This window comes from Biomphalaria glabrata, chromosome 1, assembly GCF_947242115.1.
Source record: "Biomphalaria glabrata chromosome 1, xgBioGlab47.1, whole genome shotgun sequence".
NCBI classification, from domain to species: domain Eukaryota; kingdom Metazoa; phylum Mollusca; class Gastropoda; family Planorbidae; genus Biomphalaria; species Biomphalaria glabrata.
The window spans coordinates 55,662,302-55,689,649 of record NC_074711.1 but is presented as its reverse complement, the minus strand read 5'-3'; the positions used below and the strand labels follow the sequence as shown (position 1 = coordinate 55,689,649).

The window sequence follows — 27,348 nt, the reverse complement described above, 5'->3', positions numbered from 1 at the left end:
AAGAGAATAATATTGTACCTTTTTTTTTACAAAGCTTATATCAACTCACTCTGTCTGGTACAATTTTTGTACACAGTATTTCTCCCACATCCATTCTCGGATCAAATTGAAACTTTACAAAAAAAGTACCTAAAAACATTAATCAATAAACTAATAATTATGCATTGGTAATAATTTCTTTTTGATATCGAACATGGTAAATAATTGATACTTCTTGAGAGATGTGGCTTTAAATGTGGCGTTATTCCCCTTATTTCATTCAGTACACGTTTTGTTTTTCTCACTTCCCATTCTCCGACAAAGTTCAAATTTTTCATATTAGATGATTATACACGAATCAATCAAAACATTAACATTAACCAATAAGTTAATGAATTAGTGGTAATAAACTAATTGTGTTTAATATAGAAAAAGTGGTAAATATTCTTAGAGTATTGAGATATATGCCAGAAACTGTTGCTGTTCTTCTACTTAAATAAGCTTTTTTTATTTTTAATTTTTTAGTTTGTTTTTCTTACGGAGTCGGAACTTAAGTGTAATATAAGAAATCTGAAAAAAAAAAACAACGATTTATAAGCTTTGCTATTTCCCATTTGTAACGTTTCTATATGAAATTGTTAATTTATTCATGTCAGTGAATGCATTGTGGCTATCCTCCTTGTATTTTAGAGTTAGGTGTCTCCATTTCACAGCCCATTCATTTGTTTGTCACACAACATCTGTAAGATAAGGTGTGCGCAAAGAGACACACACTAGTCTGGACGTTAAGTAACACCACACATGACAATCACGTGACATTGTAAAACTAAACCAAACCAAAAAAAAATTAGAATAATGAAGAAAGTGGGAAGTAGATCTATGTATATTTTGATTTATTTTTGTACCAGGTTTTATATCAATAAGACCAAAATAACTGTTTAATATGATCAACTGTTACAAGACTCAGACGTGTCATTTTGTTAGTGTATTATTTGTTTGTGTGTTTAGTTTCTTAATTGAAGTTTTGACTCAGATGCACGTGTCATTTTGTTAGTGTATTATTTGTTTGTGTGTTTTGTTTCTTTGTTAAAGTAATGCTACATTGTACTTTATACTTAGTAAGCATTTCACTGACTGGGTATAGTCCTGACTGGGTATAGTCCTGACTGGGTATAGTCTCTGACTGGGTATAGTCCTGACTGGGTATAGTCCTATATGTTCAGTATAGATTCTCGACACAGTGCTATGTTTTTTTTAGCATAATGTACTGGTTAGCTTCTTTGACATAGTGCTACATGTTATACATAGATTATTGATATTGTGCTACATACATAGAGTTTTGTCATAGTGCTACACGTATATTATAATGCAACAGGTAGCCCTTTTTTTGTACATTATAGATATTTTGAAGTGTTGCTATATGTAAAATAACAACTACAGCACTTTGACCTTACCCCAATAAAATCTTATAAAAATTCATTTATCGAATGATTATCTCTTAGTTCAGTGAAGTCTAGAACAAATATTCATTTAGAAAGTGTCTAGCAATAATATTGAAGTCTAGCCAATGGATTAAAAAAATTGTCTATCAAATCGTGAATCTAATATAAGTACAGAACTTATAATATTAATTTGACAGCCTACAATAAAATTGAAATTTACATATTCTTGACCAACATTTCATCCAATAATTACACACATATATTATATGTTTTATTTTTTAACCTTTAGTCACCATAAAGTATGTTTTTTTTAATCGGACTTTCCCATTTAGTAGCAATGTTTAGCAAGGAAAGTTTATCCAACAATCGCAACAAATGAAATTATTGATTCCTAAGGTTTACAATTTTTTAAAAAAGTTTTCCATTTCTTACTTTTTAGATGTTTTTATTATCATTCTCCTGTCGATTAGAAAGTAATATAAACCTGAATTGGATCGCATTACATTCGAATGTTCAATTTGAGTCAATAGAGATCCAATGTCAATTAATTTCCTTGTAGAACCAACTCTAGAAATTGAATACTTGATTTTCTTTTTCCCACTCGCAGTTAATTGTTTCAAGCGTAAAAGTTTGTTCATTTTCTAGTTTACAAATATGAACATCTTCCTGGAGATTCATATTTCTTTATTCCAGGGTGATTTTTTTATTCTATTAGTAAAAGCCTTAGCCTGATAATGTCGTGTGGTGGGTGGATCTCCCTGTAACCTAAGCACAACATTCAAAATAATGATTTCTTATCCCCTGAAGTATTTCAGTTTCTAAGTTAGAAGTCGAGCCTTAGCCTGTAGCTTCATTGTGCAGTTAGATATTTATCTCGCATGTGTTACTTCTTCTGGCTTCTGCTTTTAAGTCCATTTGCTATCAGATCTGACTTTAGGTAAAATGAGGGCCAGCATGAATACTGTAACATAGATATATTGGTTTACCTACCTACCTACTTCAACTACCTGAAGCAAACCCTATCTATCTATCTATCTATCTATCTATCTATCTATCTATCTATCTATCTAATCTATCTATCTATCTATCTATCTATCTATCTATCTATCTATCTATCTATCTATCTATCTATCTAATCTATCTATCTATCTATCTATCTATCTATCTATCTATCTATCTATCTATCTATCTATCTATCTATCTATCTATCTAATCTATCTATCTATCTATCTATCTATCTATCTATCTAATCTATCTATCTATCTATCTATCTATCTATCTATCTATCTATCTATCTATCTATCTAATCTATCTATCTATCTTTCTATCTATCATCTAGAGGAACGTATGGCAGAAGTTATTCACCTGCTTTTAAGTGAAATGTTATCGAACAATGACAACGACCAACAGGGGCGTAACTAGGGATTTGGGGGCCCGGGGGGATTGACCTCATTGGGGGGCCCCTTACATTTTGACATTCGACATATGACATGGGATAATGTACGCAAAAATATATACGCCCCAAATCCAATAGGTTCAGTATATCAGTAAACTTAACAAAAAGTAATCAACACTCTTTTAATGAATAATACCTTTATTTATTAGTTAAATAATGCACAAGTGATAAATCTAAATTGATATCGCTTCACGTCGTGCATTCTGTGCAGCAAAGACATCTATAACATCAACTACATCGATGCTTTCTAGTATTTGTGACTTCACTGACATTAAAGCCATGATAAGCCTTTCTTGGGTCATTGTGCTCCTGAGATAGCTTTTGATGAACTTGAGCTTTGAGAATGATCTCTCACATGACGTAATGGAAGTGGCCTGAGTTAGCAGTATTCGGATGAGGTTGCAAAGTTTGATCACACGTAATTACCACATGAAGCCTGTTTCCTCAATATGTCTATTGGTGATTGTAGTACTGGTTTGTTGATGAAAAGTGCTCGTGGATCAATGACATCATTGAAAAAGCGATTTGCCATTTATTTCATCATACAAACAGGAAAAGTAGCACAGTTTGTCATAAGCGGGTCTTCATCTAACAGGTGTCTTGGTTCAAGAAGAAACCCAAAGGTATCCATTTTCTTTCCAGCCTTTGTAATCTGCCATTCATCTCCATATGAAATCTGTCCAGCACTTCTGTCGCAACACGTTTGAATTGCAGTTCTATTGATAGTCCTACATTAGAACTCAACTTCCCATCAAGTCTTTTCTTTCTTCTGGTTGTTTTGATTACAGGGAATCCATAGTATTCACTACCATCTTTTGCTTTTTCGATGGATTGGTTTTTTGTCAGTTTCTCATCATTTTGCAGAAAGCATGAAAGGGTACTAATTTCTTTAGCAGCTTCCCCTATATGCAGTCCAGACTTTTGTAGTTTCTTCTGAACTATATTAATTGGGCGCAAGAGCTTTGACCAGAATTCAAGATAGGCAAAAAATTCTTACTTTTCCACTGCATGAAGAAGATTCTGTGCTAATATTATATGGTATTACGTCATTGTTGGTTGTTTATGTTTTGTGCGCAAGAAAAAGGATTCAAAGAATACAAAAGTGGGAAAGATCCATATCTCGTTATGCTCGAGTATAGAAATACTCCGATAAGCGGACTGCCGTATGCACCATCACAACTGCTGACGAGAGGAAGACTCAGGGAATCATTCCAACTGATCCCAAACTATTGAAACCATCGGTAGCTGAAAATGCAGAGACATTACTCAACGAACGACAGATGAAAAGCAAAGTGAAATACAATGCAAAAGCAAGACTACCTAAAGATTATTCTGTCGGAGAGTTCGTCTAGGTCAAACATGGCAGAAAGCAGTTGTCATAAAAAAACATTCAGCACCCAGATCTTACATCATAAAGACAAACGATGGAAAAACATACAGAAGAAATCAACGCTTTTTGAATAAGAGTTTCGATGAAGACATCTCTGGGTACTATGATACCGATGAAGACAACGAACTGCAAACTGTTGGAACAAACGAAACAGACAGTTATAGACCAACATCTAGAGAACTTGTTTTGCCAGTCAAGACAACCAGAAGTGGACGAATTGTTAAAGTTCCTAGTAGACAGGGCCGGCCTTAGGCCACTGCAGCCTATGCGGTGGCAGTGGGCCCCGCGCTTTCATAGGCCCCGCGCTAATTCTAAGGGTACATTATAAAATTAAACCATTATAACGTATATAAAATAACAGGGTTTTCGTGACCTCCTGATTTTCCAGGGCCTCCAGCAAATCTCATGAAAAGGCAAAATATACGATAAAGTCCTGAACTTTTTTTTAATTTATTCAAATCTCCTGAAGAATAGACGAAATTGAAATTTTGGGGTGTCTTTAAATAAAAAGTGGCATTGCGAGCTTTCATTTGATAAAAATTTATTGCAAAGACGAAAGTAAGCCTATTTTCTAATTCAAAAAAAAATATTTGACATTATGCTCATCCCTACCCAGACTAGGCCCCGCGCGATCCGTTTCGCATAGGGCCCCGCAAATGCTAGGGCGGCCCTGCTAGTAGATATCACTTTTAAGAACTTTAAAAGGAATGGTGTGATAATAACTTAAAAAGGAATGATGTGCTAATATTATATGATATTACGTCATTGTTTGTTGTTTATGTTTTGTGCGAAAGCAAAAGGATTAGATGGAAATAAAAATAGAGTTGGATTGAGGAAAGATGAATAAAGGGGTAATAACTCGAGTGTGAAGTTTAATTCTGAAATTATAGACGCCAAACCCGAATAATGGACTATTCTAGTATTATTAAGATTAACTTTTGGATCTGTTATACTCGATTCTGTAAATTTTGATTCCAGGTTAATTAGTGTAGCCATAAAATACTCGACATTTAGATCTATTATTAGTAAAGGTAACAAGATACCTGGAATTCGCTGTATATCATGCAGTTTTATTCGTGGCAACAAAGTTTAAAATGTAAAATTAACTTTAAAAAAAATTGATCTCTGTGGGAAAAAATATTTTTAAAATGTCAACAAAGTCAACGTACTGATAGACCTAGATCTAGGTTTAGTCTTTGTGATAAATTTAATCCATAAATGTTGAAAAAAAAAAGACACCCGTTGACACTATTTGTCAATCAAATATATTAATTTATGTATTTACAATAAATTTCGGACACCCATTTGGGGGCCCCCCTCCTAGGGGGCCCGGGGGGGATTTTAAAATTCTCCCCCCCCTTAGTTACGCCACTGACGACCAACCGCTTTTACTTTCTTCATTGCTGGCCTGGTATTTTGTATAGCTTAGGTCAGGTACCCTGTTGTTGTGTGTAACTTTCGATATGTAAACTTTAGTTCTGTAAAACTTAGGTCAGGTACTCTGATGTTCTGTGTAACTCTGGTCAGGTACTCTGATGTTCTGTGTAACTAAGATTAGGTGCATGGAATTTCTGTTTAGCTTACGTAGGTGCACTGATGTTCTGTTTAACATAGGTCAGGTACCCTGGAGTTTTGTGTAACTTACAGATCAGGTACATTTTTGTTTTGTGCTACTTACGTTAGGTACTTAGGTAATTTAGGACAGGTACACTGATGTTTTGTTTAACTCTGGTTAGGTACCCTGATGTTCTGTGTATCTTAGATCAGGTACTTTAATGTTCTGTGTAACTTATGTCATGTATGCTGGAGTTCTGTTTGTCGTAGGTCAGGTACCCTTGAATTCTTTGTAACTTAGGTCAGTTGCCCTTGAGTTCTGTGTGACGTAGGTCAGGCACCCTTGAGTTCTTTGTAACTTAGTTCAGTTGTCCTTGAGTTCTGTGTAACTTAGTTCAGGTACCCTTGAGTTCTGTGTGACGTAGGTCAGGCACCCTTGAGTTCTTTGTAACTTAGTTCAGTTGCCCTTGAGTTCTATGTGACGTAGGTCAGTTGCCCTTGAGTTCTATGTGACGTAGGTCAGGCACCCTTGAGTTCTTTGTAACTTAGTTCAGTTGCCCTTGAGTTCTATGTGACGTAGGTCAGTTGCCCTTGAGTTCTGTGTGACGTAGGTCAGGCACCCTTGAGTTCTTTGTAACTTAGTTCAGTTGCCCTTGAGTTGTATGTGACGTAGGTCAGTTGCCCTTGAGTTGTATGTGACGTAGGTCAGGTATCATTGAGTTCTATGTGACGTAGGTCAGGTATCATTGAGTTCTATGTGACGTAGGTCAGGTATCATTGAGTTCTGTCTAACTTAGGTTAGGTAATTGGAGTTGTGTGTAATTTAGGCACCCCCCCCCCCCAAGGACCCGAAATCCATCATAATAAAGAACTGTGATATGTTCACTTGGTTACCTAATAATGACCTCAATGTATACGGCAGACAAACTTTACGTGTGTGGAGGTTTCAACGGTATGGAGTGTATCCGTGCGGTGGAGATGTACGATCCGTCCACTGACCAATGGACACCAGAACCAAGTATGCCCAGAGGTCGGAGTGGCCTTGGTCTGGTGGCGTACAATGGCTACCTGTATGCCGTCGGGGGCTTCGACGGAACAGACAGCACCGTGAGACTATCCACGCTGGAAAGCTACAGCCCTGTTACTCGACAGTGGACACGTCTTGAACCAATGCCTCACCCACGAAGGTTAGTAGCAAAATGAATATAAAACCTGCTAAATCAAATAATAATTTTATTCTGTTACAGGTCATTAGACAAGGTACTTGGTAAACTAAAATAGTTACATTTAACAACAAATTAAATATGTGAAAGAAAATTAATTGATTTGCAAAATCCACACCGAAATAGTTTTACTTAAAAATTTTAAACTGCTAACTTAGTATTTCATAAACTAATTTACATTTTATTGAATAACATATTTGAGTGTTAGTGTCAACCGACGGAGAAAAGTAATTATTAGTTGTGTGTTTGTGTAGTCTCTCTGTCCACCTTCCGTCACGTTTAGATCAAAGAAAACAGTTTGGAGAACGCGGAAATAAAAAATGTAAACTGGATCTTAAAAACCCAATTTCCATTTAAAACATGGCTCTTTGTTCTTTAAAAGCAAAAGAAAAAAAAATGTTAGATCGTTAAAGAAGAGAAAGTGATATTGTGAAATATTAGGGGCGATAGAATAAAACCTTAATCCAAACCTGAGACAGTTAAACGAGGAAAGATTTGGGCACATTTTGAAATTAATACACTAAACAACATGGGCGTAGCCAGGAATTTTTTTCGGGGAGGGTTTTGGGAATCCCCCCCCCGACCCCCCCCCCTTCGCGAAAAAAATTATATATATAAATGTGTGTGTGTGTGTACATAATTAATCTTTATTAGATTTTGACCCTTTCGGAAGACGTTTATTGTTTATTGTAGACTCCCCGCCCTTGATAGCAAGGGGGTCTGGGGGAGTTCGCAGCGCTCCCCCAGCGCGGGGCGAAGCCCCGCCGCCGAGCACTATTTCTGGTATTGAAAGCCAACAAAATGCATATTCTGAGGTATCTACAGTGCATTACTTTGCTATTAAAAAGTTTTAATTCAAAAACCTAATGTGCTATTCTTACTGACTTTAAATCCTCTCGCGCCGTTCGGCGCATTTTCCGGCAAGCTGTTTCCGCAACTCTTATTTTGCGTAATTCATTTTGTCGGAAAACATGTCCCCCAAAACCTCACGCGACGCTCTGTCACAACCTTACTAAGGATTCGACTCCCAGTTCGGCATATGATTTCTTTGATTTAGACTCGATCTCTATGACTGACTCCTAAAATCTGTCTTAGCCATCTTTGTTGAGACACATTTAATGATTTTCAATTTCAGCAGAAGACTATTCACACTTAAGGCCTATTAATGGAGCCCAAGCCACTGGTAGAAATTTGTAACCTTTCTTGACTACGCTCTTGGAATTACATGCCTGTATTTCGCTTTAGATTTATATCGAAAAAGAAAGTTTTTTCGTCAAATCATCTGTTGAGGGGTTTTAAACTAAAAAATCTAAAATGTTTTTTTTTTGTTTTGTTTTTAATTCAAAACCCCATTTAGCTACGATCATAGAATTTGGTGACTGTAGTTTGCTTTAAAATAATATTGAAGAGAGAGGTTTTCAACTCTAAACGCTCTGTAGGGGAATTTTAAACTCAAAACCATCTGGAGGGGTTTTAAACTTTAAAGAAAAAGGCATCCGGAGGAGGGGGATTTAAACTCAAAACCCCTTTGGCTACGCTCATAGATTTTATAGTGTGTAATTTGCTTTTTTTATATTGAAGAGGTACTTTTTAGCTTCAAACCCCAACTGGAAGGGGGAGGGGGGTTAAACTCAAAACCCCTTTGGCGACGCTCATAGAATTTTGAGTGTGTAATTTGCTTTTTTTATATTGAAGATGGGGTTATCGTAAATTTTGGATGGGGTTTTAAAATCAAAATCTTCCTCAACTGTGCTGTTGGAATTTGGGGATTGTTGTTTGCATTTTTTTTGTTTTGTTTTATAGAAGAGGGGGATTTAACTGCAAAAACCTCTGGTAGGGGGTTTAAAATTCAAAACCCCCTGTAGGGGGTTTTAAACTCAAAGCCCCCTGGTAGAGGGATTTGTATCTCAAAACCCCCTGATAGGGGTTTTTAAAATATCAAAACCCCCTGGTAGGGGGATTTAAACTCAAACCCCCCTGGTAGAGGGTTTTTAACTCAAAACTGCCTCGGCTGTGCTGTGGTAAGTGATGATTTAGTATTAAAATCTCACCTAAAATAAACAAAATGAAAGCAAAAATCAGTCACTTAATTCAGTCCCCCCCCCGCTGCGGGGGGGGGGGGGATTTCATTTCGGGGGGGGGGGGGGTTTGAACCCCAAGAACCCCCCCCTGGCTACGCCCATGCTAAACAATGTCAAGGACACTCTATAGAAAGAAACTTTTTGTGAGACATCCGGAAGAGCTACACAAAATCATTTGATACGGCAATGCTCAAAAATTATTCTATGTCTTTTCAAATCCAATATCTTATCATACCTTCCGCATGCTGCACACCGGATATACTGGAGACTCCATTAATGAAACCCCCCTTGGCATTTTTACTGACTTTGGAATAAAACATCGAATATTTTTTATATACGTTGATTTACATAGATAGTTGTTTTTTTTTAAGCTGGCTGTTGAGTGCCGAAATCATAGAGTACAAATAAATCATAACAAATAAATATCTTTAAAATGGACATCTGAAGTGAATTGGATAGCTACTATTGTTCTATCTTTGGTCTTTTTATTGAATTTATGCATAGGCCTATATTCAGATTCTCATCGTATTTGTTAGCTTTGGGTTATTTGGTCTCCAATTTATTTCAAAGAATTTACAAGCTTATTTTAAAACTTTTTGGGGGGTTTTATCCTCAGATTATTATCTTTGTATCTTTAGTTCTATTCTAGTTTTTTTTTTAATCTTTTTTTTGTTTGTATATAGATCTTGATCTTTTTTGTATTTTTCTCTTCATCCATTCTATATCATGTCTAGATCTACTCTATATTTATCACTAGCTTTATTCTGTACTTGTCACTAGATCTATATCATATTTATCACCAGATCTATACTATATTTATCTCTAGATCTATTCTCATCTTCTTAGTAATTTAGCTGTAGATGTGTTGGAAGATGTTCTTTACGCCATCGGAGGCTATAGCGGTGACAGAACAACTTCAGTCGTTGAATGCTACGACTTTAGTACCAACACCTGGTCAGTACTTTATCACATATACTATAGTAGTCTTAAGTTCAATGATATACACTTTTATTAGCATTGCAGTAAAGATACATAAAACTTACAGAGGACGGCGTAACAGAGGTGCCGCCCCCGCAGTAAGTGCTTTAAAGAAACACTCAAGCGCCCTTTTGCCCTCAGTGGTATAGAAGAAAGTAGCTGGCAGCAGTTGGCCTCTGAAAGAGACAATTGGAGAGCTGCGGGACACAGAAACGAGACCTAAAGAAAATCCCTTGTTGAAAAGGGGCGCTGAAGAGGGAAAGAAAAGTTAAATAGATCGCCAGCGGACAACGGCTTTTTCTACAGGAGATGCGAGAAAATATGTAGGTCGCAACTATATTTGCGTAGTCATGTGAAATAATGCACTCTTAATCTTCGGAATCGAAGCCATTGCCATTAGTTGTGTATCCTTTCGATTTGTCCACAAACAAACGTGACGAGGGAGTAAATGTAACAGAAGGTCGCAAGGTGTCGGGCACATGATCATGCCTAAAGAGATTGTAAGCTAATAATAGAGGTAAAAAAAAATTAAGAACGAACTCTTAACAATTTAGAATTCATAAGAACGAAATCTAAACTATTTAGAATTCGTTACTTTTTTAATGATTGGGCTAGTCGTATTATCATAATTGCCTCTATTGCCTTTCACCAAAAGACTTGATGTGCGGAGGACGCTAGGACACACACACACACACACACACACACACAAATGCTACAAAGCGAATTCCAAAGCAATGAACTCCAACCTTGAATTATAAGAATCAATTAATTCTTATCACACAGCCACCAATCAGTGGCGTAGCTATAGTTGGGGGACGGGGGGGGGGGGAGAATTTGAAAATCCGCCCGTGCCCCTACTTGAGGAGGGTTCCCCAAATGAGTCTTGGAATTTATTTTTTTTTACACTTAATATTAAATATTAAGCCATAATGTTATGTGATGATGTTGAATGTCAAAATGCAAGGGCCCCTAAATAGATCAAGCCCCCCGTCCCCCAAATGATGGAAAATTCCTAGTTACGCCACTGACTCCAATATATCAGCAGGAGCCAGACACAGGGAGCTAAATATAGAAAGGCAAACATAGAGAGCTAGAAATTAGGTAGCCAAACATAGGAAGCTAGACCTAGGTATCTAAACATAGGAAGCTAAACATAGGAAACCAAACATAGGGAGCTAAATCTTAAGAGGTAAACATAGGGAGCTAGACCTAGAATGCTAAACATAACTAGATCTAGGGAGCTAAACAAAGGGAGCGAAATATAGGGAGCCTTACGTAGTGAGCTAAACATAGGAACCTAAACATAGGGAACTAGACCTAGGGAGTTAAACATAGGAGTTTAATATAGGGGGGTTTACATAAGGAATTAGACCTTTGGAGCTAAACATAGGGAGTTAGACCTAGGGAGCAAAGCCTAGAGAGCTACTCTAATGGAGCTAAACCAGGAAATCAGGGACAAAAATCACTTAGCTGAGCTGCAGGAACAGAAAGAAAATGAAAAAATGCAGGACACCGTCCCACACAAAGTCAGTGTGTCCAGCCTTAGACCGGCCCTTCACGCTCTAACATATTTCGCTAGATACGCTCTTGTCAGCGATGGCTGAGAATACTTTCACATGTTTGTTGGACAATATCACCAGCTCGGTCTTTATAATATATCTTCTCCCTGCTCGATAATTCCCATGATCAAATGATTTCACTGCAACGAATGTCTATAATAGTTTATAATTAGCTTTAATTAGGAGAATTTATGTCACCATTGTCTTCGAGTCTTAAGATTAAAGATGAGCTCAGAGTGTCACGTGACTCCTAGTTTTTTTAACTTCTCAAGCACACACAATAAATGTCTAATTAACTGTATTCAATGTATTGGACATAATCAGATAGAATGCACTATTAAATTGTCAATAATACTAATAGGTTATTTCTATTGTATGTAATTCAGATAATCAAATCATTTTACTGACATTCTTTAAATAATATTTTCGACGTCAGCCAGCTTTTCTTTCTAGGTGTGCTCTCATTCTCTAATAGCCTTTGATCATCCAAGATCAACTACCAGGCAGTAGTTGTTTAATTTGGAGTTGTCTCTCATGGATGAATTACGATCCCTAGTTAATGAGTTTCACCTACCCTTGTTTAGAGTTTAAGCGCCATATACTCGCTTTTTGCAATCATTTCCCTGAATTGTTTTTAGTCTAGAAAAATCAATCAATGTCTATCAAGCGGTGGTTCTTTCAACCCTTCTATATGGATCTGAGACATTGGTATTATACAGAAAGCAACTAAGACTGCTCGAGCGCTTTCACCAAAGATGCTTACGCTGGCAAGACCGCACTACAAACAGCCATAGTATTGTAACGAATCTCACTATCCAGACTATCTGCAAAGTGCACCACTACCTCTAACTATGTCACCACCAGGTTTATAACACTGCCCCCTCCTTAGATTCACCACTTGTCGCTTTCTTCTTCTCCTCCAGTTGGCCTTCATCTGGTGGCATCGCCATCCAAGCCTTATTATTAAATCTTAAGATCTACTGTTCAGAAGTTATGCGTTATATTACTCTTGTCACTACGCCCGGCTTTTCAAAACCTACCTCATCCTCCATGTCTGGAAACCAGTCTTTTATTTGATAATCATAGCTAACTCTTATAGCTAACGATTTTTCTTCAATCCTCCACCTGGAGACGTGCTTGGTGAAAGATGGTTGTTCCACCAATGGGGTCATTCCGGATCTCTTCTCAGTCACGTGGGTGTGTTGTTTACATTAATGATCACATTGATTTCATTGTAATTTAAACATGAAAATAGTCTAGTACTATACATCTTTAAGTAATAAAAAGTATGTTACAATAATTCTCTAATTTTTATGATTATTTAGTAGGTCTACTAGATCTAGGCTAGCACTAAATCTAGATCTACATCTTATCATAGGAAGATATTGTCATTATTGCCATGTATAAGACCACAGTCACGTGACTTTTTATAAAGTAGGTCAGAGAATCGGAACTACCTCATTAAGAAGTATTATGTTTTTAAAATGTTCACTTGGATACGGTCAGCTGTAGGCCAGTCGCTGAACTTCTAATCACATGTAGTTTAGTTTGAAACCTAAGCCGTCATACACATGTTGAGCTTGAAGAAATTATGTTCGTTTTAAAACATAACATGACCGTGACAATAGTAGATAGTATTAGTATCTATAGAATGTGACAATAGTAGATAGTATTACTATCTATAGAATGTGTAAATAGTAGATAGTATTAGTATCTATAGAATGTGTAAATAGTAGATAGTATTAGTATCTATAGAATGTGTAAATAGTAGATAGTATTAGTATCTATAGAATGTGTAAATAGTAGATAGTATTAGTATCTATAGAATGTGTAAATAGTAGATAGTATTAGTATCTATAGAATGTGTAAATAGTAGATAGTATTAGTATCTATAGAATGTGTAAATAGTAGATAGTATTAGTATCTATAGAATGTGTAAATAAGGAACTTATGGCAGGGCGGTCGAGTCTCTCTCCCCTACCCCCACCAGTATTTTTGTTAAGTAATTAAACATGCTCTGTCCCCACCTAAATGATATTGTGTTAAAAAACTTTCATTGCCTACATAGACAGGTGGACGTATGTGATAGATCACCTGACAGATGCGTATATTGCCTCGTTTTATGACGCCGTAATAGAAATGACCAATATTATTGAAAAGCTGGTGTTTCATGGACTACATGTTGGTGGTTCACTGACCACATGTTGGGACCTACCGCCACAGATAATCTTTTATATCTTAAATTACCCCCTTTTATGCTTATATTTAAATCTGTAGGTATCAGTCGACACGATTAAGTCACAACCGAAGCGCCCTTGGAGTTTGCGTGGTCAGCGCCCTACCCAATGCCGCTAAGTTATTGAGACGTGATCCGACAGTGGTACACCCACAGAACGCCCTGAGAGAATACTGACACCCAGATCACTTTTTGTAGACAAGACAGCAGCAAGCCATTTTCACAGCCTCGGGGCGCCACTGGAATAGACTCGCTCCAGGACAGACCATCTGTTTCACTTTTCTTCAGTCGTCTTTCCGGAGAGTCTGGGAAAAGACGGAAAGGAAACTCTTTTGTGTTGATTGATGAACAGAGAGGCTTGGTCAATAAAGTTGGACACTCGACCAAATAGCTTTGGAACAAAAAAATTATAATTGTATTTTTTTTTACTTCCTATGCCCATGTGTGTGTGAGAAAGAGAGAGAGAGAGAGAGAGAGAGATGTAGAGAGAAAGAGAGAGAGAGTCAGAGAGAGAGAGTCAGAGAGAGAGAGAGAGAGTTTACTTGATTGTGTCTGTGTATGTATTTCTTTTAAAGAAAAAAAAAATCTCAGATTTAACAATCAGATCTTTAGTAGAACTGGAAGGTTGGTATCTGTGTGTCTATCTAAGTAGAACTGGTGAGTTGGTCTGTGTGTGTGCGTGTGTGTTTGTATAACTGGATAGTGTTTGTGTTTCTCCATTAGAAATGGTTAGTGGCTGGGTGTGTTTGTCGTTATTTGACCCGGATAGTGTGCTTGGGTTTAAATGGGACTGGATGATGTCTGTTGTGTTTTTTCATATAAAAATATTTTTTTTTAATCGTAAAATTAATTAGCGTGTGTCTCTTTTTAAAATAAAATATATTGTCCTAAAAATATATAACATTTTATCTTTGTAGTAAAATAGACTACTGTTTTTTTTTTATAGAATGGTGTGTTTGTACAGTAAAATATAATATTATGTCTTTATAGTAGATTACAATATATCTTAAAACACAAAAATAATTATTTATCTTTAATATAATAGAATATTGTGACTATGTAAAAAAAACAATATTATGTCTTCATAGTAAATAGAATATGTATCTTCAATTGAATAGAATACTGTGTCTTTAGTAAGGAATATGTATCTTCAATTGAATAGAATACTAAGTCTTTAGTCAAACAAAATAGTGCACGTGTGTGTGTCTTTAAATATTTTTTCCTGAACTTAAACACTAAACAAAATTTACTTCAGTCAATATGTGAAGTCTTTTCTTTAATAACGCTTCTAGATCTACATGTAGCACATTATTAACGAGGGAACTGTGTGACTAGCCCAAAGACGTATTTTCCTATTAAGTCAAGTAGCCAGTGGAGCAAGGTGAGTCAGTGTTGTAAACTCAAATACCGAGTGGAGCAAGGAGAGTCAGTGTTGTAAACTCAAATACCGAGTGGAGCAAGGAGAGTCAGTGTTGTAAACTCAAATACCGAGTGGAGCAAGGTGAGTCAGTGTTGTAAACTCAAATACCGAGTGAAGCAAGGTGGGGTCAGTGTTGTAAATTCAAATACCGAGTGGAGCAAGGTGAGTCAGTGTTGTAAACTCAAATACCGAGTGGAGCAAGGAGAGTCAGTGTTGTAAACTCAAATACCGAGTGGAGCAAGGAGAGTCAGTGTTGTAAACTCAAATACCGAGTGGATCAAGGTGAGTCAGTGTTGTAAACAAACACCGAGTGGAGCAAGGTGGAGTCAGTGGTGGAAAACACATCTCGCACCGGAAATTCAATCCCAAGATCCACTGTTCAGAAGCCATGCGTTTTATGACTCTGTCACTACGCCCGACTTTTCCACGTGGTTGTCTATGTTTCAATAACTCTTACAATGTGAAACAGTTCAAACTTGTATGTAAGTTAGTGACTTTGTATGTGTGTAGGATATGTGTTTGCTTGTATTTGTGTATGTGTGTGCCTTGTATGTATGTATGTATCTTGTATTTATATGGTCAAGATTCGGTCACAGTGTTTAAAACATTGACATTAGTTTGGCAGTAGAAAGTATGAGTTAAGTACCCGACTTTGCATGGAATAATTAAATAGAAAGTTAATCGATTGATAAAGTTAGTATATAAAGTGTTTAATATATTACACACCTTAGAATTTAAAGATTTGCATTGGCACTTTTTTTGACATATGACTTAGCCACGAGTTTGTAAACAAATTAAAACTTACCAGTATTAGCCACGAGTTTCTAAACAAATTAAAACTTACCAGTATTAGCCACGAGTTTCTAAACAAATTAAAACTTACCAGTATTAGCCTCGAGTTTGTAAATATTCTTTTAGCCTAGAAGTGGAATATCACATATGGTCATCTGTTTCTAGAGCGTCTCGCAATAAAAAAAAAAGCACATAGTAATCGAGTTCTTGAAAGTTATTTACTACCTTTATATAATGAAAGGGCATACTGATATTAATGTAGCATTATTATTTAATAAAGTCAATTAGATATATTTGCATACTGATTTGAAATAATCATACTTTGCTTTATAAATGGGGAGATTTTCTATTTCACTCAGTAGCTATGAATCTGCATAATTGTAAACATTTTCTCGAAAAGAGGTGAAAGTTTCAGAGTTTCAATATTCCGAGGAAATGTAAACTTTAATAATTTTCTCTTGCTGTGTTCTAGCTAAAAGTTCACTCGTTTTACATTAGAATCGATTCGATGAGTACGTACAAAGTGTTATGTAAGGTAAATGTTAACTCTCACATTATGAAGCTTAAAGAATATAATTTACCAAGCTTATATTAGCTGAATCCGTCTGTCTATCTGGTCGAATCCGTCTGTCTATCTGGTCGAATCCGTCTGTCTATCTGGTCAAAAACTTTTACACGTTTTTTTTCCCACGTCCCATTTTCGGACCAAATTGAAAATCAGTACAATTAATTCGTTGTCGATGACAACACATGAAAAAAAATGACCAATTAGTTAATCAATTAGACTTATTTAATTAATTTTTTTTTATATGGAGAATATATTAAGCTAAGGGGTGTTAAACCTTGCAATACTGAGAGATTGAATGGAGCTCTCCACCCCCATCCCACCCTAAAGCGCACCCCCACAAACAAGCTCAGTCGGCCATATGTGACGATAATCATGGACAGTTCACTAAAAGTATTTTTTTTAATTTCATTTTTTTTTACAAGAAAATATGAATAACACTACAAAAACAAAACAAAGCTTATCACTATTCTCTTGCTATTTCACTATTCTCTTGCTATTTCACTATTCTCTTGCTATCTCACTATCCTCGTACTATCCTCCCACTATTGTTCTGTTGTCACAGATTAATAATAGATTACTGTAGACGTTATTAAATAATAATTATAATAACGAGACTGTCTTTATCAAGGTAGACATATATAACTATCTTTTTATTTCCGTCCGATCCTTTGCTTTCGCACAAAACATTAACAACAAACAATGATGTAATATCATATAATATTAGCACAACTATCCTCTCACCATGTGTACCATTCAAGCGACGTCATGTCCTATCTCCATCGCTAATAATAATTAATTCTGTTGTTTAATGCAGGCTACTTCTAATTCCAATAATGGATTGTTTTTGTCTTGCTATTAGCTTGAAGCTGTCTCTTAGTTTCCACCAACGTCCACGAGTCCTTGCATGATCACGTGACAGGGACATGTGTTACTATGGTCAACAGTAGCATGCACATCTCAGTAAGGTGAGAGTTTTTGAAAGGGGAAAAACATGAGGAAACAACAACATTGCATCGTGGGGGGTTCAACTCAAAATGTTTTTACATACACTTAACTTTTGAAACAAATAATTAGGCATGGATTTAGATTGTGCCAGTTGCTAAATCTTTGGCTGGACTGTCTTTCGGACTACTCGATGGTCTCTGGTTTAAACCCTGTCCGCTCCCATCCCCCGTCGTCCTTCGGGAGGTTTGGACTAGGAAGTAAATTATCTTCAACTCTGATGGAACATCCGAAACATGTAAAACATTTTACAAACAATGCGGAACTCTTACATTTCTAAAGTTAAATTAAGCTCTTTCTATTCTATTCAAACGAGGAGTAAGTTTGATTTGGTTAGTATAACTTGCTGATTAAATGTCCATTTCTAAACAATGTTAAGGATGGTTTATTAAAAAGGTATATGTTTCCAACTTAGAAAATTGCGATAAAAAGTGCAAATTTATTTATCGTATGCCTTCTACATAGCTAATCAACACTACCAATTTTTCTGTACTCCGGATACACCAAATACTAAGGTATTTATAGTAATCCGCCATTGATGAAAATGATCAATAAAAATGCAGGCTTACAGTGTGAGCCTACCATGTACATCCTGCATTATAGTGTGTACGTTGTAGAAAACAGTTTGTATGATACAATGTTCTTTGTCCAATATATAGTGTACATTACACAGTGTACATAATATCTTATAGAATTTAGATTATAAAGTGTGCAAACAGAAGGTGTAAAATCATAAAGATACGTTGTTGTTTTTTTTTTTTGGGGGGGGGGATCTATCTTCACATATATAAGAGAGACATTCATAGTTCACGTTCTTGGTGAAGCTTTGAAATCACTTCTCAAACAACGCTTTTAATACGAGAAACAACGAGACTAGCAACGAGACGTAGATGCGTGTGAATCATTTATGTCCTTCGGCCAGATCACGTGTCTACAAAAGCAATGTCTCGTCGCAAGTTGAGAATCAGCAGCAGCAGCAGACATTGGCTCGAAGAGAAGCGGCACAGACATAAACCCATCAAGACCACGTTGCAACCTTTCTCGCGACCCTTCCAAGCAGCGGATGTCATGAAAGATACACACGTAAAACCATTATACAGAGTTGAAAGGGGGTGGGGAAGAGGTTAGTGTCAAATAGTTGAGGTGTGTGTGTGTGTGTTACAATGAGAGGAAGTGGAGAAATAAAGCTAATTACAACCAAGTGAACCTCTTAGCAAGTATTGAACTGGTTGATGCTAAGAGCGCTTTAATATTTACAAAATTTGAACCTATAAACAATAGACTTTCTTTATAGACTCATGTTGTTCCTTAAGTAGATTCTGTAGCCCAACTACGACTTTGATGAGGGGAGGGGACGAGGAGGGAGTCGGTGCTGCTGCATATTTTCATGACTGTTCACGTAGCACTTTCACACGATAAGGAGCTACTGACAGCCAGTAACTTGGCTAACATTTTACTATTACTGATGCACTGCTGACACTATAGTGTTGCTGGGAAGCAGTTCAAGAAGCTTATACTGCTTAGCGTACAGCTTTCGCTGGCAGCTATACGCCTGAAATCCTGATCTCTGCTAGGGCCTACCCTGGTAATAGGCTTCATAACCTGATATTTAGTTCAGAAGCACCTGTGGGTCATGAAAACAGCTCCTCAGCTGAAATGAAACCAAGAATTAAATTATGTTTATTTTGTTTTGAGCTAGTGACCCTTGAACCCTTGTATACGTCACCTCAAAAATGTTTTACAACTCAATCACCAAAACACAGTGGCGTAGCTAGTGGTTTTGGGGCCCGGATGGCTTAACCTTTTTAGAGGCCCTGCATTATTGCATTAGACATCAAGGCATGAGATAATGTGCTTAATAAATAATTCAAATTGGTACAAATTTTAAAAAATAATCATTGAGATACTTTTAATGAATAATACAGTGGTTTATTGGCGAAATAATGCACAAGTGACAAATCTCAATTCATATCGCCTTACGTCGTGCTTTATGTGTAGCAAAGACTTCTATAACATTATTTGTCAAGCATTCCTGACTCATCTATAACATTATCTGTCTAGCATTCCTGACTCATCTATAACATTATCTGTCTAGCATTCCTGACTCATCTATAACATTATCTGTCTAGCATTCCTGACTCATCTATAACATTATCTGTCTAGCATTCCTGACTCATCTATAACATTATCTGTCTAGCATTCCTGACTCATCTATAACATTATCTGTCTAGCATTCCTGACTCATCTATAACATTATCTGTCTAGCATTCCTGACTCATCTATAACATTATCTGTCTAGCATTCCTGACTCATCTATAACATTATCTGTCTAGCATTCCTGACTCATCTATAACATTATCTGTCTAGCATTCCTGACTCATCTATAACATTATCTGTCTAGCATTCCTGACTCATCTATAACATTATCTGTCTAGCATTCCTGACTCATCTATAACATTATCTGTCTAGCATTCCTGACTCATCTATAACATTATCTGTCTAGCATTCCTGACTCATCTATAACATTATCTGTCTAGCATTCCTGACTCATCTATAACATTATCTGTCTAGCATTCTTGACTTATCTATAACATTATCTGTCTAGCATTCCTGACTCCACGTGAATAGCAAGATTACATGGCAGTGGCGTAATATTTAATGTAAAATAAAATTTTGGACAAATGCACTTACAAACATTTTTAGCATCCCTTAGATGTATGCTAGATCTCTTGTTATCTTGGACTATCTGTTGTTCTGTGTATCCACAATAATTAATATTATTATATTACATAATAGTGGTTGAGTGAAAAAAAAGTTCCAATGACCAAATCTTCTCTTCGACAGAAGTGGATTCGATGAACGACAACTGACTTTAAAAGAACTCTTGTTTTTTGTAAGACTAGAAAATAAAAACAAGAAAACTTCATTTCTTCATACTTCGGAGACAAAACTAGATCTAGTTCATCTGTTATAATTATACTACAGAATGCCTAAATCAATGACTCTCTGTTTATAAAAGGGAAGAAAGCAAAGCGAAGAATGCGATATATTGAATTCCTAATGCCCTGCTCTAGGGGACACTACTGGCCAACTGTTCATTAGCGAGAAATGACAATATTTTGGTGTAACGGAGGACACACACTTCCCGGTTATATATTAAATACTTGAAATCAATACTATCCATTCTTTGAAGTTGGCACAATCTCCAACCCTAATCGGACCTGGTGGTGAAATTTTTTTTTTCTTTTAGAAATCTCATTACATTTTCCTGTTTTATTAATCTCTAAAAGACTACAAATCACCCACTCACTCAATCACTCACAAAACATTGAGATATCTGTGTGTTTTTTTTTAAATCTACACCGAGATCTTCCTTGGCATTCTCAGAACTGGCCTGACGGTTCTTTTTTTGGACTATCATTTACCATAAATATCGACAATACTATATTACTGAAATAAAGTAGGATTATCGATATCTCAGAATAGTTCTTTTATAAGCAAGCAAGAGCTTTTTCTTTTATTGTTTTTGTTTTTTTTAACAATTTCTTTTCCAAGTAACTGCATTACTAGACTAATAATGAAAGACTTACTTGTATAGAAGACTTGTATTCAAGATTGATATGACGTAGGCCTGTGTTTTATTTCTGCTGTCTACTTTACGAATATTTAGAACTGCATCTTATTAGATTTTTAAAAAATTACAAGAAAATTTAGCTCTTGTGGTATGAAGGGTGAGTAACCGTTTAGGGATTCAAGCACGACATGGCCTAAAGTGTGCCGATGTGTCAAAAAATTCAAATTCAAACTCAAGAAAAATGTAAAGAAGTGGACAAGATTAGGAGCAAACATATATTTGAAAATGTTTAAAATTAAAGAACATTAGGTTCCTTGCACATTACACGGTTTTTAACGTACTGCAAAAAAAAATAAAAAAATCCCGGACAAGTTTTTCACTTTTAACGGGATTTTGTCGTGTTGTATCTAGATAGTTCTTATTTTATTTTTATCCTCTCAGATTACTGTTTCAAGATTGATTGATCTCTCGTAGCTATCAATCTATATATCTAAAAAACAAAACAAAACTTATCAAAGGGGAAGAATCTCAAAATCACTGTCATATATATCAATACTAAAAAAAGACCACTAATTGATTAATTAATTGGTTATTTTTATTTGATTCATGTATTGTCATTAACTATATACAGTTATTCAAAATTTCAACTTCTGAGAATAAAGAGAGGGAGAAAAACGTGTACAAAACGGAAGACGGAAAAACTCCACATATACAGCTAATCTCTCAATAAATAGCATTTATTTCCCTTTTTCTATATTAAACAAAATAATGAGTGTAAGAAAACGTGTAAAAGAATTGTAGCAGACAGAGGCAAGACACACGTCTGTTTCAAAGCACCGCATGGACATCTTACAGCCACGTCCAAAAGTGAAAGCTTCCATGTCCTTCTTCACATCTTCAGACGTATTATTTTTCCCGTACGGATAAAACTGTGCAATGTGCAAGCAACTTTAGATTAGAGGGACACGTCAAAATCGTGCACTTAATATGGGTCGTGGCATTTATCAAGTGATTAATGTAGATCTCTAGGGGAAAGAGGAGAAACTATACAGCTCTGCTCTAGAACAATGATGGCTATTACATTTGCAGAATACGCTTCTAAAAGTCAAGGTTAGTATTTCTTAAACAGAAAAAAAGGGCGCTATTTTGGGAAGCATGCATTTGAAAGTCTTTTATAGTTAGTGGAATGCTTCTATCCCCTACCACTTCTGGCAATAACAACCTTATGGTAAGCTTCGGCCAGGAGGGGCTCCTTAGCATTGCTTGGCTACCGAACTTGGAAAAGGAAAACTGAATTTGAACCTTCGGGAGTCAACCCTGAGGAAAAATCAGAAGCCGGTGATCCTTAGGCATCTTGCAGCATATAGCCATCCTTTTTTCGGGGGTGGTGGGTTTGAGGGGGGTGAGTTTGTTTAGCAGGAATCGTCCTAAAGTGGCTTGGATCCTACCTGACTGAACGCACCCAAAGTGTCGTCAACGGAACAGAATCAACAAGCTTACTCTTGAAGTACGGAGTACCCCAAGGATCAGTTCTAGGCCCAGTACTGTTTACTATGTCTACATACCCACTCAGCGGTGTCATACGGTCAACCGACTCAACACTATCTTTCGACCCACACATAAGTCAGATCTGCAAGGGTCTTTATCTGCAGCTGCGCAGATTAGGCCAGATCTGACCATATCTGACAACGGAGTCAACAAAAAAAAAAGCTAGCTGTGGCATTCATACTCTCCCGCCTTGACTACTGCAACGCCGTGCTAGCAGGTATACCCGTTGACAAATTAGCCAAGCTGCAACGTATACAGAACAACGCCGCTCGAATAGTCCTTAGAAAAACAAGACGAGATTCTACAACTACGCTCTTGCGCACGCTCCATTGGCTTCCTGTGAAAGCAAGAATCGACTACAAGGTGGCCACACTTTGTCCTCAGTGTAGATATAACAATGAAATGCCCCTATACCTTAGCGAACTGGTCACTCCATGTCCATCAAAGAGCCCAGCGCTCAATGGACTCAATGCTTCTAGTGGTGCCACGTTACTCCCTCAAAAGCTACGGTCTGCGGGCTTTTTCAGTGCACGGACCAAAGGTTTGGAACTCACTCCCCATTGATCTCAGACAGACAACATGCTACTCAACTTTCAAGAAGAACATTAAGACCTACCTGTTTAAGGCTTTTTTAGATTAGTTTGTCATGTTAGCTCTTGTGTTTGTGTTTGTAATGTTATAACAGCGTCTTGAGCCTACATTTTGTTTGTTATCAGCGCTTAATAAATACAATTAGTATTTTTATTATTTTTATCGTATAAAATGTCGTGTCTGTGCTTTATGAAATGTTATACGTGTGTTTGGTGAGATATCATTTCGGTGGGTTTTATGAAATATTGTGGAAAGGTTTTTTTAAAAGTAATTTATGTTTGTTTTATAAAATTTAGTTTACGCGTGTTTTATGAAATATTGTGTAAAGGTTTTTTTTAAAAGTAATTTATGTGTGTTTTATAAAATTTAGTTTATGCGTGTTTTATGAAATATTGTGTAAAGGTTTTTTTAAAAGTAATTTATGTTTGTTGTATAAAATTTAGTTTACGCGTGTTTTATGAAATATTGTGTAAAGGTTTTTTTAAAAGTAATTTATGTTTGTTTTATAAAATTTAGTTTACGCGTGTTTTATGAAATATTGTGTAAAGGTTTTTTTTAAAAGTAATTTATGTGTGTTTTATAAAATTTAGTTTATGCGTGTTTTATGAAATATTGTGTAGATTTTTTAAAATGCAGTTTATGTGTGTGCTAGTGCATTTAGTGTATGTGTAGTGTGTCATGTTGGTGTTCATTATAAAATGTCTGGCTATGCACAGACTCTGTGATGAAGATTTGCTAAAGTCCGATTGAAATGATAAAAAATGTAGTGAATCAAGGCCTGTATGTCAAGTTCAAATAGAATCAAGTCTTTTTTCCTTTTGTCTCTTTCTCTTTCTCCTCTTTCTTTTTTTTTTCTTGTTGTCTTTAACAATGTACAAAAAAAATGTATTCACACAATTACCATAGGCTTGTAACGCTCAATTAGTGGATTATTGCCCCTGTGCTGCCAACGTCCGGAAGAATCCACATTGGGATTTGTTATTTTGATTCAAGTCTTACTGCAGAACTCTGTGTCAGGTGATGGACAACCCAGGCACGTAATGCAGTAAGCCTCTCTTTAAGATGGGTCACAAATCTGGAGGATACTCCTGCACGTGATGTGAGAATTGAAATGTATTTACTAAATTGGTTAGCCCCCCACCCCTTTTGCCCCCCTAAAGACATTATTTTTCAGTATTCTCTGCCTCAAGGAGATTTATTAGACAGTTTTCCTCTCTGTTCTTTCACAAATGTATACACCGACAACAAATATGTACAAAAACAAGAAAAATATTTTTTTAAAAGGACAATTCCTCTATCATTAAACTTTAAATATAACCTTATAATTTTAAAAAATAATAAAATTTTCTTTGTATCGATTTGGGTATCGAACCCAAAATACCGTCAGCTCCTAGAACTTAGGCTTTTTCTTTTGATTCGTCCAGCGAGCAAGGTCTAACTTTTACCATTATATACTGATATGTTCCCTATATGGACATCAAGATCTAACACTAGACCATAAGTTCTGATGGACAAACTCTTAAGATCTAGTCTACATCTACTTCTAGACCTAGAGTCTTGATGTCATTTTTATTAGATGTACGTACAAATATAAGCAACGCTTATAAAATTCAATACAATGGAAGCAACTTTCAATTGACTGGTATCGCAAAGGTATGGGCAATATGGCTGACTACACCATGTTGGTTCTAGACCAGATTCACTTTTATTCATTGTTCACTTAAAAAATTATAATGTCCAAACTAGAGTTTTCCCCGTGAGGCCAACGAGCTAGTAAATCTTTTTCAGCAATATACATCAACTGTTAAATTTCTAGGGAAATAGAGCCATTTTGAGATCAGCTGTCCAGGTTCCTGTAGGATCTGACTTGAATGGAGATATAGTTAAAAAAAAAATAATTATGTACATAAAAACATTTTGAACAAAAAATATGTATTTAAAAAAAGGATTATCTCCTCTTGATTTACATTATTATTTTTTTTTACATTATTTTAACAATAGAATAATAACAAAGTGCAGGGACCCAAACAGTAATTTAGAGATATGGGCAGGGGAGAGACGGTATAAGGTAATCTACAAAAAGAAAGTTCGAAAATAGAGAGGACTATTATGAGAAAGTTTGAAACAGACAAACTGAGTAATGTCAAGGACGCCATAATGAAAGTGAAAGATCACTTCTGCTAATTTAAAAAAAAAAATTACTATGTGTAACAAAGGAAAGAGCTTGGAGAGTTAATATTCCGGAGTAAAAAAAAAAGCACACAAAGAATCGTACACCTTTAAAAATACTTAAGTTTTCAGCAATACCTTTATTTTGTATAAAGGATATACCAAGATGTAAAATAGTTACATATTCATCTTGATGGCAACTCCAATGTACAAACAAAATGTACCAAAAACAAAAAAGAATACTCATAAAAACACATATTGAGCATTTTGAAATAAGGTCAAATTTGAGAACTATCAGAACTATAATGTATACTGTAATATCAAATAATGTATAATATAAGTAGTTGGGATTTATCTCGAAGTTATACAGATTTTTGCGATATTCTGCCCCTACTGTAAAGAGCAGACAACTGAGCTGATTGGATCCTATTGTAAGACATGACTCAACTGTCAAAAGTTATCCTACAGTGGAGGGAGCATGAAGAAAGGCTCGCCCATACAAAAACTGGCTGGACAACGTAACAAAAAAAAAGGACCGTCCTCTGCTAAGAACAGCTGCTGACCGGGAAATGTGGAGGGATTTGGTTACGGAAACTGTCTTATCACCCCAAGCCTACGACAGTCAAGGGACAGATGATGATTAGTAGTAATAGACTACATTGCCTTTAAAATTAACATTTAAAATAAAACAAAAGATTTTTTCCGACGGCCCCAATAGAATTCCACCTACCCGTTCCCCACATTACATTTCTTTTGATATTGTGTCATCTAAAAAACAAAAAAGGCTCTGAAGTCATTTAATTTGTATAAAAGGAATTTCAAATTTTATTAGCTAAGGGTTGAAATAAATAACATTTTTTTAACGCTGAAAGAGAAACAAAAAGTTCTGTGCTAATTTATGTGACTTTGGAACTTTGACCTGTCACTTTTTATATGGATATTTATTGAAAATGTTCGAAATCTTATGCTACTTGTGTCCATTCGGTTGTCGATTGCTATTCAACATTGCATCTATGACGACCGTACTATTGTTTAGATGGATGGACTGTAGAGGAAGGCCCTATTCATATTCAGAACATGTTGAAACATAATCAAACTATTACAAGTATGCAAATTTCACTTGACGACTAGATGATTTAGTCCATCTTGGTTAAATGAGATTGAGAGTCTCCGCTGCATACTTAAGTTTGGGAGTATCCACTGCATATTTAAGTTTGAGAGTATCCACTGCATACTTAAGTTTGAGAGTATCCACTGCATACTTAAGCTTGAGAGTATCCACTGAATACTTAAGTTGTGTTCGAAGAAGATTGTGTATGCTGTTACATATATGCTGATGCAAGCGTCTAGGACAGCAATACTGAACACTTGATTTGAACAAGTGAGCGTCTTACAAGTTAAAACTGTAGCACAATGTAATAATAATGGCAGTGTCTTTGAGTCTGAAGATTGAGTGCAGTAATTCACATGACTTTGCAAAGCCCACTTGCTCCCTACATATTTTAACACATTAGTATGACCTCCTACAGTCGTAAAGCGACTAAGAATCATCTTTTGGAAATGAGATGACTGCCTGGGCATTAGTCATGGTAAGAATGTCACCAAAGTATAATTTAAAATAAACTATGTCATGTACGGGATAACGGACTGCATGCATCGGAAATAACCATGACATGCGTCAACCAAGTAGGTGACACCCTACAGGAAGTGATTTTGATTGGTTGAAGAAAATAATTTCATAGGTTAAGCCAAGTGTCAAAAACAAGGGCAAGAACCTGGAGTCGGA

General features: G+C 36.1%; 1 protein-coding gene across 1 annotated transcript in view; it reads left to right on the top strand.

Moving 5' to 3' along the window:
* Positions 1-14,822, top strand: part of LOC106078933 (kelch-like protein 10) — a 49,243-nt gene extending 34,421 nt beyond the window's left edge. Inside the window, exons 13-15 of the mRNA XM_056045019.1 lie at positions 6,744-7,008; positions 9,972-10,079; positions 13,940-14,822. Coding sequence (XP_055900994.1) covers positions 6,744-7,008; positions 9,972-10,079; positions 13,940-14,075 — 509 coding nt within the window. The 3' untranslated portion in view covers positions 14,076-14,822. The remainder of the gene's footprint in view (positions 1-6,743; positions 7,009-9,971; positions 10,080-13,939) is intronic.
* Positions 14,823-27,348: the final 12,526 nt, after the last annotated feature.